Here is a 14,915-nt window from a genome sequence, read left to right as displayed (position 1 = left end):
ACCTCTGCCTCCCAGGTTCAGGCGATTTTCCTGCCTCAGCCTCCCGAGTAGCTGGGATTACAGGTGCCCACCACCACACCTGGCTAATTTTTGTATTTTTAGTAGAGATGGGGTTTCACCATGTTGGCCAGGCTAGTCTGGAACTCCCAACCTCAGGTGATCTGCCTGCCTCGGTCTCCCAAAGTGCTGGGATTACAGGCATGAGCCACAGTGACTGGCCCACCAAGTCTTTATTGACCATTGACCTTGTGCCATGTTTTGTGTTGAGCGTTAGAGATACAGATACAGGGAGATCAATTATAGTTGTAGAAAAGACATGCTAATAAAGGCATCAGTCTCTCCCATCTGCAGTTCACATTAACAGTTCACAAATACGAAAACAACCATGTGAGTGGGGTGGGGCAAGGCAAGGGTTAGCACTTGTAATTTGCAGACAGGAAAACTGAGACTCAGAGATGGGCCAGGGGTCTATCCCTTATGCCTCCTTGTCTCACTCTCAGTTGGAACAGCAACAGAACAAGCTGTAACATTCTAACCCAGGTAGAGGAAACCAGAGGCCATGCAGGGATGCAGGAGAGGGAGAGGCTGGCAGGGAAGGAGAGGAGGAGGAAGCTTCTTGAAGTTAGTGAAGATGTGAGCCTTTAAAGTCAGAACTCAGGCCAGGTGCAGTGGCTCATGCCTGTAATCCCTGCAGTTTGGGAGGCCGAGGTGGGTGGATCACCTGAGGTCAGGAGTTAGAGACCAGCCTGGCCAACATGGTGAAACCCCATCTCTACTAAAAATACAAAAATTAACCGGGTGTGGTGGCACTGCCTGTAATCCCAGCTACTCAGGAGGCTGAGGCAGAAGAATCTCTTGAACCTGGGAGGCGGACGTTGTAGTGAGCTGAGATTGGAGGCGGACGTTGCAGTGAGCTGAGATTGCACCACTGCACTCCTGCCTGGGCGACAGAGTGAGACTCTGTCTCAAAAAAAAAAAAAAGTCAGAACTGAGCAAAATTGGCTAGGTGCCAGTGGCTCAAGCCTGGAATCCCAGTGCTTTGGAGGTGCCAAGGCAGGAAGGTTGCTTAAGGCCAGGTGTTCGAGACCATAAATAAATAAAGGAATACACAAATAAATTAAATTACATTAAAAATAATTAAGCAAAACTCTTCACCTAACTTCTTCTCATTCTTCAGGACTCAGCTTACATATGGTATCTTCATTATCCTCTGTGCTTCCTCCTGTCATAGCACTTTTTACCCTGCATGGCAGAAGTCCATAAAGACAGGGAGCTCCCCAAACAGGAACTATGTCATTCTGAGCCCCAGCACCACCTGGAAGAGTAGGTGCTTAGTGAATTTTGGTGGAATGAATAGTTGAATTAAGGAGGTGGGAATGAGGAAGGAGGGTGTGGTTGAGGGGATACGGATAGTGTGGGTCATGAAAGCTCAGCTCAACGAGCACGGTAGACCCTGTGCTGGGCACTGGGGACAGCGAGGTGAATCAGACACAGCCCTTACCTTTGAGGAGCCCCTAGTCTGTTGTGGAAGACAGACACATTGACAATATTACAGGGCAATAAGTGTTGGAATGGAGGGAAGCCAGGGGATTGTCAGGGCACAGAGAAAGCATCTAACCAAGCCTGGAGACCAGGGAAGGTTTCTTGGAGAAGCTGATGCTTAAGCAGATATCAGCTAGACAAAGACATGTCACTGTGAGTGTATGTGTGAGCACAGGCATGTCTAGCATAGCACAACAGGCAGGGGAGACAGCATGAATAGAGCACAGATAAGGGGGCAAAATCAGCTTTGGTCTATGCAAAAAGGGCCATAGCAGTTTGTTATCCTTACAGCAGAAAACCCTAAGTGGTGAGAGTTGAGTCAGCAGGGGGCCAAACAGGGGGAGCTCTTGTGTCATGCAAGGAGATGTCTTTATTGTCATCTCAAAGGTACCTGGAGTGTAAGAACTGTCACTCAAGTTACCAACTCATGGGTCTAGCCAGGTCAAGGGCCTCTTTTGCTTAGCAGAATAACCCCAAATGCACCCCACCCAATTACTGTCAGATTCCTGAAATATTCTTCATTAGTAGGTCCATATGGTAACCTTTTCCTCAGGTTCATTAATAAGGACTCTTAGGAGCTGAGAATCTAGTGAGGTCAGGAAGATGACAACCAATTAACCAGACTAGCCCCCAGTCCTTTTCTCCTCCTAATTGGCTTCAGAACAATGACATTTCTGCTGTCTTTAATGGGGCTCAATTCTTAACTGAATCTGAGATGTTCCCCCACCCCCCAAAAATGATCATGTTTATCTACTCTGTCCAAAGGCAGCTATCACAGACCCATAGACGGCATCCACACTGCCTGCTTCTGAATATGACCTCAGAATTCTATTCAGAAACTTGCAACCAGCTAAACTCACCTCTCCTCATCCCAACACTGCTCCAGAACATGTGTCCTCCACGGTTCAGATCCCTTCTCCATTCTGCTCTGACACCACCTCATCTCTGTCATTTATCAACCTTCCACTCACATCCTCTGGTCACTGATGATTTGGGCTCAGTGGGACTCACTGTCTTCCTTTCTACTCAAGGCTTGTTTTCATTCTCTGCAACTTTGAGTGTCGTGTGGACAATCCATCCGGCACCTTGGATGGACCTTCTCTTCCATTTTGCTTCAGCTATTCACCTGTTCCTATAACTTGAGCTATTTTGACTTGGATTTGTGTCACTGGAATTGAAAGAGGTCTGATCAATTCAATATCCAGCCTCACTGGCTGAACACCCAAGACCTGGCATGGCCTGGTCTCTACTCCCCCAGCTTCATCTTCCTGGCTCACACTATGCTCCAGAAACATCAGTGCTTCCTCGTTTTGTGCCATTGCTCATGTTATTAATCTCTAGCTACTACTCCTAATCATCTTCATTATTAATCTGTGGAATTACTGATCCCAGAGAAGCTTCACTTTTTCTTCCCCACAACACCTCTACCACTCAGAACATACAATGTCTCTCTCCCCTGTACTCTCATGGCACTTTGTGTGATTGTTTCAGTCAGATTCCAACCAGAAAAATGGGAACTATTCTTTAAACCAGAAGGAATTGCTTATATAGGTGATGGAAGAACTAAGAAGCTAAACAGAATATTGAGGAAACCCAGAGATTATCAAAAGCAAAAAATACTAGTATTAGAGCTAAAAGAAGCTGGAACCATGAGAGCAGGAGTCACAGTAGAGGAGCAGCCCCTGCTAGGGGGCCAGCTGAGGCAGGGGGAAAATACCTGGATTTCTCCCTTTTCTGCATCTCCAATCACCTGCCAATATCTTCCCTTGGCTAGAAGCTACTATCACAGGAGCCTGGGAAACATAGCCTGCAAAGGGTCAACCCCTCAGAAGGGGTTGCAGGGAAAACAACAGGAGAGGGTGAAGAATAATAGCAAGTAGGATGAGGAATGCCATAGCCATCGACCCAAAGAAGGTTATAATTATCTGTTTACAATTTTGTTTCCCTAGTCAGTGTGCATCTTGAGGGAAGGGAACCCATTCACCTCTGTGCCCCCAGAGTCCATGATGTGTTCAGTGACTGTGAACTGCCCTGCCTGCAAGAGATTTTATACCTCCACATTACCACTAGCTTGCAGTGCCTCCTTGTGGGAAGAATATGTCTCCCCACTCCATCGACATCAAGTTTGATTACGTGACTTGCTTTGGCCAATGGATGTGGGCAGAAGTGATGTGCTCCAAGTCCCAAGGAAGCTTTAAGGGGTTTTGTGTGGTTTAGCCATCCCAAACGGACCCCAGAGTAAGAAAATGCACGGAACAGAGTTGCAGCTGACTTGTAGCTGACATGTAATGAGTGAGAAAGAAGCCCTTATTCTCCTGACTCAGGTTGTGTGTTACCACAGCATAATCTAAAGAAATCTCACCAACATTGTGGCTGAGGGTGGAAGTTTGAAGAGAAACTATGACAGGCTTTCAGGAAAACACCATTGGATGATATGAGAACATTAGGATTTTGAGTCAAAGTCTGAGTTTGAGTACAGGGCCTGCCATCTACTACTTAAATGGCTTAGAAAAGTTACATAAACTTAGAGTGGGAAAATAAAGACACAGAAGTGTGGCACAGCTCATTGTGTGCAAGAAAATGCAAGTGGTCTGGACTCAGCTTCTTCATCAAGAAAATCACTGGTTTACTATACTGGTGATAATATACTATGTACTATACAGCAATACAGATACTGTATTACTATAGCTGATGATAATGCAGACTTCCATGCTAGGAGTGACAGCAAAGGTCACAAGAGGATTTTCGTGAAAGCATATTGTGAATTTTCAGTCACTGTTAGTTATTATCAGTGCCAACTAGGCCTTTCTTTCTCTGCAACCAGACTTAATGACGCAAGGTTCCTTGGTTCATCTCAATCTAGAAACACACACACACACACACACACACACACACACACACACACACATTTATTGAGCACCTAAAATAAACAAGGCAGTTTATGAGAGTCTGTGGGGTCTGTGTGATGAATGGGGAATTGGGTAAATTGAAATCACAGAATCAAAGTGGGATAGGGCCAAACAGATCTTCCTACTCAACTAATCCAAACTGCATGTTTTACAGATAGGTAAATGCAGAGACCTAGAGACAGCAAATGCAATGCTCAAAGTCATATAGTAAAGTAGTAGCAGAAGCAGGATAAAACTCTGAATCTCCGAATTCCTAGTCTGGGCGTGCTTTTCCCACTACACTATGCTGGTATGTGTGTGTTTCAAAACTACATTTTGGGCTGGGCATGGTGGCTCAAGCCTGCAATCCCAGCACTTTAGGAGACCAAAGCTGCAGATCACTTGAGCCCAGGAGTTTGAGACCAGCCTGAGCAACACAGTGAGACCCCGTCTCTACCAAAAAATCAAGCAAACAAACAAAAAACCTAAAAGTTAGCTGGGCATGGTGGTGCATGCCTGTAACCCCAGCTATTTGGAATCAGGAGGCTGAGGCAGGAAGATTGCTTGAGTCCAGTAGGTGAAGGTTGCAGTGAGCCAAGATTGTGTCACTGCACTCCAGCCTGGATGACAGAGCAAGACCTTGTCTCAAAACAAAATAAAACAAAAAACGACATTGTGGATGGTCTCTCCTTCCTTTGTAGGCAGAAGCACGTTTCCCTTTGACTAGCATCCCTGGGTTCTGGCCAGATCTCCAGTCAGATCCAGGAAAGGGACAAGAAACCCCTTTCCGAGGAGCACATGGAGGCAGAACCCTAAAAGGTCATGCTTCCTGAAATAAAAGTCCCTAAAACTCCTCTACTGTTCCAAACACCCACCTGCCTCAGCATCTATATGATCTCAACCAAGTCCCAGGAACTTTGAGGATATGGAAGGCCGACCACAACACACAGCTTTTTTTTTCTTTTTTTAGATGGAGTTTTGCTCTTGTTGCCCAGGCTGGAGTGCAATGGTGCGATCTCTGCTCACCGCAACCTCCACCTCCCGGGTTCAAGCGATTCTCCTGCCTCAGCCTCTCGAGTAGCTGGGATTACAGGCATGCACCACCACGCCTGGCTAATTTTTGTATTTTTAGTAGAGATGAGGTTTCTCCATGTTGGTCAGGCTGGTCTCGAACTCCCAACCTTAGGTGATCCACCTGCCTCAGCCTCCCAAAGTGCTGGGATTGCAGGCGTGAGCCACCAAGCCCGGCCTCACAGCTTTAATAAACGCAAATTGTTGGCCATATCGATAGTCTTGACTGAGTGAGCTGAGAAAAGCTACAAGAAAGGGAATCCTGAGGAGGGATCCCTTAAAGCAGAGGATGGCATTACTGCACTGGCAAAGATACCACTGAAACTGACTCAATACTTGAGATAGCAGAGGGGTAGTCACTGGGTGAGGGTGAGGAAGGCTGAGCATCCCCCCTCACTGTTCCCAGATCTGATCATATTCTTGCAAAATTCTTAATGTGGTCTACGAGATCCTGCATCATCTGATCTCTGCCCATCTGTCCATCCTCATCTCATGCTACTCTCCCTTGATTATTTAGTCCCTGTGCCATGGCCTTCTTTCAATTTCATGAGTATTTCATGCTTTAACCCACATTGGGACTATTCTGGATGTGGAACATGCCCCTCCCCACACTCTACTCTTTGCCTGGCTAGCCTTTTCTCATCCTTTTGTTCTCACCTTAAGTGTTACTTTCTCAGAAAACCTTAACTCTCCAGCCTAAAATTAGGTTTCTCTCTTGCACTTCTTCATAGCATTTGTGGTGGACTTATGTTAACTTCCATCTGCCCCCTTCATTCCCTCCTTTAGGAAACCACCATTTTAAACAGTTATATTGGGACTATGTTGCCATACTTGCCTCCCCCAGCCACTGGGATGGGCACATGACTCACAGGTGACCAATCATAGTATTCCCTGGGATTGATTCATAGCATTTGGGAGAGAGAAGGTCTCTTTTCGCAGGAATTGGGAAGCCGTGAATCTGCCATCATCCCTCTAACTCCCCATGCAGAGAGTCTGTCTATAGAAGGAGGCTGAGGGGATAAGTAAAGCTGAGAAATGAAGAGTGCAATTGAGCCCTGGGTCTTGTGGACTTGCCAGTTACAGGAGCTAATACATTCTCTCTCTCTCTTTTTTTTTTTCTTTTTTGAGATGGAGTCTTGCTCTGTCACCCAGGCTGGAGTGCAGTGGGGCAATCTCAGCCCACTGTAACCTCTGCCTCCTGGGTTCAAAGGATTCTCCTGCTTCAGCCTCCCGAGTAGCTGGGACTACATGCCCGGCTAATTTCTGTATTTTTAGTAGAGATGGGGTTTCACCATGTTGACCAGGCTGGTATCAAACCAGGCTGACCTCAAGTGATCCACCCACCTCAGCCTCCCAAAGTGCTGGGATTACAGGCATGAGCCACTGCGCCCAGCCAATTCTATTTTTTTTATTAAAGCTAGTTTGATTTGCAATTTTATCACTTGCAATAATAAGAGTCCTAACTCAAGTAGAACTTATCACAATTTTAACAGCTATATTGAGCCATAATTCACATACCATACAATTCACCCATTTATTTGCACAATTTTTCATTAATATTTGTGTAAGTATTTGTTTAATGTCTCTTTCCCCATTAGTTCCATGACAGTAAGGATTGCAGCTGTTTGTTCATCATTCATTATATCCTAAGTGCCAGGGCAGAACTTGGCTCAGCGTGCTCAATAAATGTTTTTCACTGAATAAGTAAAATATATTAATGAATATCTAACCTATGCTGGGTCCTTAGGATAATGAAACAAATCAGACACAATCCATGCAGTAGAAGGCTAGGAGGAGAGATAAACATATAAATAGGCAAGTTCTGGTGATCAATAGCAGAAAGCTCAGGGAGTTGAGTTAGGCAGAGATGGGTTACCTTGACCTGCCCAAACCTAACCAATTCATTAAGGTCTTCTTCAAGTGCCTTCCTAAAAACACGGCACTAAGATTTAATCTCACGTGTTCTATCTGTGTTCCTAAATAAATTTGATAGGTTTATACTGAGTCCACCACTTGCTAATGGTAGAAGCTTGAGCAAGTTATTTAACCTCTCGGAACCTCATTTTTTAGAGTATTGGACATGCTCTATAGTACCTAGCTTGAAGGTTTATAAAGAGACTTAAATGAGATAATTAATGCTAAACATTTCACATAGTGCCGTGTTCAAAATATATCAGCTATGATTACCTCATTTGCTGTGTAGTAAAGTTAAGTGGTTAGGAGCACAGGCTCTGGGAGCCAGACTACCGCCTGAGTTGAAATACTGGTTTTACCCTCTTACTAGCTGTGTGACTTTGGCAAGTTACTCAACTTCTCTGTGCCTCACTTTTCTCATCTGTTAAAAAAAACACACACACACACCAAATGTGGAGATAAGGAAAGAACATATCTTGGAGGGTTTTAGAGGGATAAATTAGATGCATAATACTTTAAAACACTTAGAATAAATAGTGCCTGACACATGGTAAGCACCTAATAAATGTTTAACCAATTCACCTTTAAAAAATCCTAGAATGGCCATGTGAGGTGGCTTATGCCTATAATCCCAGCACTTTGGGAGGCTGAGGTGGGCAGATCACCTGAGGTCAGGAGTTCGAGACCAGCCTGGCCAACATGATGAAACCCCGTCTCTACTGAAAATACAAAAAATTAGCCGGGCATGGTGGTGGGTGCCTATAATCCCAGCTACTCGGGAGGCTGAGGCAGGAGAATCACTTGAACCCGGGAGGCAGAGGTTGCAGTGAGCCGAGATCGCCCCACTGCACTCCAGCCTGGGTGACAACAGTGAAACTCCATCTCAAAAAAAAAAAATATTTTAGTGAGAAGGGCTTGGCATGCTGGTATATTTTTTTCTAACACGTATCCAAATATGTATTAGAAAATAAACACAGAAAATCATCCTGCACAATTCCAGTGGCGTGAGTCCCCTCTTTGGGCAACACTACTCCAGACTCACACCATCCAGTGATTTATGGTTACCTGACTCACAAGGCAGCTCCTTGCCTCTGCCGGGGTTATGCACCTGCCTAAAATGCCCTTAACTCTCTTCTTCACTTAACTGGTCCTACTTATCTTCAAGACTCCACTTGGGCATCATGTTCTCTGATCCCAGGAGAATCAGGTTCCTCCTCTATGCTCCCCCAACATCCCTCTGTCACAGCCCTGACCACTTGGACTATGACTGTTACTGTAGGCTCTCTCACTGGATCGAGCTTCTTCAGACCAGGAAATGTAGCCTATTTCACAGCTCAGGGCCTAGAACAGAGTAGGCACTCAGGAAGTCTTCATTGGACAATAAAATGAAGTACCCAAATACTTAACATCACAAAGTTAATCAAAACATATTTTTGCATCCTCCGTGCCTGGCTGTATGCTAGGCACAGTAGGCACAAAGACAAACAAGATTCACTTCCTGTCTGCAAGGAACTTTCGGGAGACAGACAAGTAAATGAGTGCATCCAAGTGTGATGGGTATTGTGACTCTTCTATGTACGGGGTGCATTGAGAGAACAAATAAAGAGCTCTGGCGGGGGGCTAGGAAAGGTTTCATAGAAGATGTAAAGTGTGAGCTGTTTTGAAAGCTGAGTGGGGGCTCACCAGCTGGATGAGGGTAGAAGATGGGGAGTAGAAGAGAGCATTCCAAGCAGATGAAATATAGTCAGTCCAGGGAGAGTGCTGGGAGCCTCCAGGGAGACTACAGGTTGAAAGCCTAAAGGGACTGTGAAGTTCTCCAGATGTGGGCTTCATCACTTGCTTATTGTTCTATGGGCCACATGGAGGCACTTTCTGGACTCTGAGAACCTCTGTGATAGTGTAGAAACAGCAAGGCCCAAGATGACCCAACCTCCCTGTTTATTAAGCAGTTACAGTTTGCTACAGTTTACAGGCCACTTTGGGGAGAAAAAAGTATACAACACACACGTACACACATACTCATAATACAAATATATAAAACACACAATTCACACTTGTATTTTATACAGATTACCCACCTGTAAGCCCAAATATCTGTTCTTCAGAAACTGTCAGAGACTTTAAACTCTCCACTCCTCCATACTTACAACACTTAGGGTGTGAGATATACTTAGGGAGACTGGCTAAAAGCTAAGCAGTACATCTATTCTAGAGGAAGATTTCAAACTTTCAAACCTACAGGCATGGAACTCTTTTTGTAAGGCAACCTTACCCTGGACCCCAATACATAAAATAAAAGCTCTTTTTTAAGCAAAGGTAGGTAGAGTTCTGCTTTGGGGCCACTGAGACATGCCTGGGCACCTAGGCCTCAAAGGAGCACGAGGATCAAAATATGTTAAGCTTGGAAAAAGTCAGGACATCGATGAGCTACATACTCAAACCACATAGTTTTGTTCCTTCATATTATTACTTTTGTTGTGAATTGTATTTTGGTGAGAAGCATGAATTTGCATTGAGATAAACTGTAAGAACAGCATACAAATACTCAGTGCTGGAAGGATGTTTGATATTCAGGACATGATCACATTCAGCATCCAGATCTGCTCTACAGTTGATGATGAAGAGTAGTGCTTCTCTGGAATAATGGGTTTGTTTTTATACTAGGACTCTCTAAACCATGTAACTGATTATGTTTCCCCCTTGGCAAAGGTTGCTAGGAAGCTCAAAGGCAACATTTTGGCCCCAACTCGTGCAGGTGTCCAAGAACTTAATACTTACCCTAGCTTCCTCTTATTTTTCCCTCACCCTTGCTTTCCCTTTGCTCCAATTTTCTCACTTATTTATTTATTTTTATTGTTGTATTGTGACAATTTTTATAAGACATCTCAAGTCCTTTGTGGAAGGAACTGGTAAAAAAAAGTTTATAAATTTAAAATTTATTTACATATTCAATATAACAAAATATATACATATCAAAAATGATGAATTATCTAAAACTCACAGCACAAAGCCCATATGTACATCATACAAATATAAAACAATACACACAGATCACATAGGTATATAATTCACAATCACAACACTAATGTCATAAATACAAACACACTCGTGTCGTCTGTTTACCCCACTCTCATGAGCATGTGTACACATGCACACATGGACACACATATGTCATGTACATACCAAGCTGCTCTGCGAGAAGCCGGCCCTTCTCAGTGGGAACAACTCTCTCTTCCTCCATGTCACACTTGTTCCCCACCAGAATAACTTGCGCATTGTCCCAGGAGTAGGTCTTGATCTGAGTAGCCCTAAAATGAGATAGAAAGAGATATGTTAATCATATTCCTATAGACTAAATGCCTGTGTCCCCACCTCCAAATTTACATGTTGAAGCCTAATCCCCAATGTAATGGTATTTGGAGGTGGAGTCTTTGGGACGTAATTATGTCAATGAGGCTAGAGTCCTAATAAATGTGTCCATGTAAGAAGAGAAAGAGGCTAGAGCTCTCTTTCTCTCTTGGCCATGGGAGGATACAACAAGAAGCTGGCTGTCTGCAGATACTGGAGCTGCTGGCACCTTGATCTTGGACTTCCTAGCTCCAGAACTGTGAGAAAGAAATGTCCGTTATTTAAGCTACCAAGTCTATAGTATTCTTGTTATAGCAGCCCAAACCGACCACGACACATACCCTCCTATGACAAAAAGAAAACTGCAAAGTGTGAAGAAATGGTTTCTCTTCCACAGGACTAGTAACACCCAAGTTATTGCCAATTAATTCAGCTGAGGACAGACAGATACCTGTCACTGCTGGCTGTCACAGATGCTGACTCCTAAGCCCTAGCTGCAAACCTCATCCATCTTTTTGAAGTCCTCTACCATATCTGGCCATCACTCTCCTCACTGGGCAGAGAGGTCTTTCTAAAACAGGTATTTGATCACAATGAATCTTTTCTTAAAAACCTTCTCTGGCCCCCAGCTAGCTATGTGATCAAGTCCAGATTCCTCAGTTCAAGATCACTCATGCTGTGTCTCTCCAGCCTCATTACCCATTCTCCTGCCTCCTAAACCCTTTTACTCATTCCCCAAAAGCTCTTCCATGGCTTGTGCTTTTGCCTACACTGGGAGTTCCTTCCCCACAACTAACTCATCCTCCAGGGCCCAGTGCTGATCCCACAACACCTTGAGGGGAGCCTCTTCAAGCTTCTCCTAGATCCACTTAGCCTCCACCTCCTCCTATGTGATTCATAAACCTTCCCTGAAGCCTCGGATTATGATTATTTGCAGAAACCAAAATGTCAGCAGTGGTTGTCTTCATATAAGATGATTATAAGACTTTTAAAAAATACTTTTCGGCCGGGTGCGGTGGCCCATGCCTGTAATCCCAGCACTTTGTGAGACCGAGGTGGGCGGATCACGAGGTCAGGAGATCGAGACCATCCTGGCTAACACGGTGAAACCCCGTTTCCACAAAAAATTAAAAAAAAAATTAGCCAGGCATGGTGGCGGGCATCTGTAGTCCCAGCTACTCGGGAAGCTGAGGCAGGAGAATGGCGTGAACCCAGGAGGCGGAGCTTGCAGTGAGCCAAGATCGCATCACTGCATTCCAGCCTGGGTGACAGAGCGAGACTCCGTCTCAAAAAAAAAAAAAAAAAAAACCTTTTCAAATTTCTGTACTTTTCACATTTTTGAAAGTGAGCATGTATTACTTCTATAACTAAAAACAAAATTTTAAGAGGAAATAAAAAAGGACTCTCTTATATTATGAAGACATCTTTTTGTGGAGATGGGCCGAACATTCCCCAAAGACCCCATCAGGTAAAAATGATTACTTCCTCTTTTGGTCTCCTGCACATTTACCATGACACCTATTACACTTGGCTGAATTTCTATCTCTCCCTGAGGGCAAGGACCGGCCTATTCATCTTTGGGATGCCAATACCCAACACAGAACACACAGCAAAGAAGGTGTCAGTGAATGTTGATAAATGAACAAGCCAGTGAATGGTTAGTCCTGAAGCAGATCTTGAATCTGACTCTACCCTGACACTGACAACCTAACTCAACCCTAACTGCAACCTGAACCTATTACTGACCCTGCTCTTAAAGCTGATCTTACCACCAACCTTCTCATGGTGAGAAGCCATTCCCCCAAAGGATGGAATTCACTCAACCACCACTTCTTGTGGGCCCACAGGAAACCAGTCCCCATTCTGGGCACTGGGGCTTGGATGGCAGGTAGCGGGGAGGCTGAGACCAAGTTATCCACAGACAAAACTCAAAGGCCGGGGCTTGGGAGAGATAGACCCTTAGTCTTCAGACTCAAGGCAGGTAACTGGGGCCAGCTCTCCTTATCTCCCATGCTACTCTTTCTTTCATCTTCCTCCCTTCTCCCACCCCATTTCCTCTCAGCTCCCAAGTTAGCAACAAACTCAGGTTATTCTTGGAGGAATCGTCACCAGGTGTTAAAGTCACCGTGTTCCTCAGGCAGAATGAACAGAGACTGAGGGAGGAAGGGAAGGGGGTCAAGGCCAACAGGGAAATGGGCAGTGTGGAGACACTTCAGGGGAGATGTGATGAGAGAGAAGAGGAGGAGCAGGGAGAGGGGAGGAAGGGAGGAAAATGATGAGTGGAGAGAGTAAAGGGAAGGGGAACAGAACAGAGGAAGGAGAGGAGAAAGACCTAAGGTAGAGGGAAGAGTTATTAAAAAGGAAGGGGCAGAAAGGAGAAAGAAAAGGATAACCAAGAGGCAGAAAAGGAGAACACAGACCCCCAGGAATGACAGACATGCTGATGACACCCTGAACTGCTGGTCCGAATAGGGGAGCGCAGCAGGCAGCCCACAAGGTCACTCTCAGCTCAAGCTGTGTATGTGAAGCCAACACAGCTTCACACAATTATGACAACTGCTCCCTGGGAGAAGCGAAGTCCTCGAAGGTCACTATTAGGCAAAAGGGAGGAGACAAGCCCAGCACTGGCCAGCACTGCTGCTGTGTGCCTGGCCTGCTCGGCCTCTCCGATTCTGAAGGACAGCCACCACACAGATGTCCTACCTTCCTCCATCCTCATCCGAGCAGGGACACTGGGTCCTGGCCCTCCCTCTCACGTGTCCTTCCCCTCAGGCTCCCTTCTCCTGGGAATAGTGCCCCAGGAGGAAAGCTGTAAGTTGCTTAGAGGTTGCAACTCTGGGGTGCTGTACTGATTTCCATTGCATATTGGGCTTTGATGAACTTGGACTGTATGTGCTCCTGGACACCTGGCTCAGCCCAGGGATAAACTTTAAGTGCTATGTGAATTCACTCTCCACTGGAGCTACAGTAATCTTCCTGAAACACAAATGTGAACCTGTTGGTTTCTAATTCATACGTCATCACCTATGGGACAGAATCCAAACTCCTTATAGCAGCACACAAACCCTTCATGACCTATGCCCTTCAACACTTGCACCTACCTTCTCACCTTTGCACATCTGTACTCGTTTTCTGGAACATCCTTATTCATTTGTCCCTTGGGCTAACTCTTGTTCATCTTACAAAATGCAGCATATGTGTTAGCAACTCCAGGGCACCTTCTCTGACTCCCCAAACTGGGTCAGAGAGCCCTCTGCTGGGTTCCCACAGCCCTGATGCCTCGCTTCATCACTGCACCTAGCACTCATTTTCTTTTCTTTTCTTTTTAAGTTAGAGTCTCACTCTGTTGCCCAGGCTGGAGTGCAACAGAGTGAGCTGGTGTGATCTCAGCTTACTGCAACCTCTGCCTCCCAGGTTCAAGCAATTCTCCTGCCTTAGCTTCCTGAGTAGCTGGGATTACAGGCATGTGCCACCATGCCTGGCTAATTTTTGTATTTTTAGTAGAGACGGGGTTTCACCGTGTTGGCCAGGCTGGTCTCGAACTCCTGACCTCAGGTGATCTGGCCGCCTCGGCCTCCCAAAGTGCTGGGATTACAGGCGTGAGCCACTGCACCCGGCCTATCACATGATATTTTCATTCCTGCTTATGGATCTGTCTTCTCCTCTCATCTGTGAACTCCTGAGGCCAGGAACCATGTCTGATTCATCTGGGCTTCCCCAGCACACAATACAGGACCTAGCACATGTTAGGTTTTAATGAACAGTTTGCTAAATGAATGAATGAATATGAGTCTCATACCAGTCTTGGACAGCATTGAAGGACTCTTCATTGGTGATGTCATACATCAGAATGAAGCCCATGGCCCCACGGTAATAGGCTGTTGTGATGGTCCGGTACCGCTCCTGCCCAGCTGTGTCCTGGGCAGGAAAAGAAAAGAAACAATCACTTAGAAAGTCTGCTTTGGTTCCTAAAAAGTCCCCAGGACAATTAACTAATAACCCAAGGCATTTTTTTTTTTTGAGATGGAGTTTCGCTCTTGTTGCCCAGGCTGGAGTGCCATGGCACGATCTCAGCTCACTGCAACCTCTGCCTCCCAGGTTCAAGTGATTCTCCTGCCTCAGCCTCCCAAGTGGCTGGGATTACAAGCATGT

The 14,915-nt window shown here is 45.4% G+C and overlaps 1 protein-coding gene across 3 annotated transcripts in view; it reads right to left on the bottom strand.

The window, feature by feature from the left end:
• Positions 1 to 14,915, bottom strand: part of RAB3B (RAB3B, member RAS oncogene family) — a 110,404-nt gene that overhangs the window by 37,760 nt on the left and 57,729 nt on the right. For all 3 annotated transcript variants that reach the window (XM_009250396.4, XM_054554860.2, XM_009250401.4), the window contains exons 3-4: positions 14,563 to 14,681; positions 10,599 to 10,723 (exon numbers count right to left, since the gene is read on the bottom strand). In XM_009250396.4, coding sequence (XP_009248671.1) covers positions 10,599 to 10,723; positions 14,563 to 14,681 — 244 coding nt within the window. The remainder of the gene's footprint in view (positions 1 to 10,598; positions 10,724 to 14,562; positions 14,682 to 14,915) is intronic.

Source organism: Pongo abelii, chromosome 1 (assembly GCF_028885655.2).
Source record: "Pongo abelii isolate AG06213 chromosome 1, NHGRI_mPonAbe1-v2.0_pri, whole genome shotgun sequence".
NCBI classification, from domain to species: Eukaryota; Metazoa; Chordata; class Mammalia; order Primates; family Hominidae; genus Pongo; species Pongo abelii.
The sequence above is the reverse complement of the archived record's forward strand: the minus strand, read 5'-3'. Positions and strand labels throughout refer to the sequence as shown.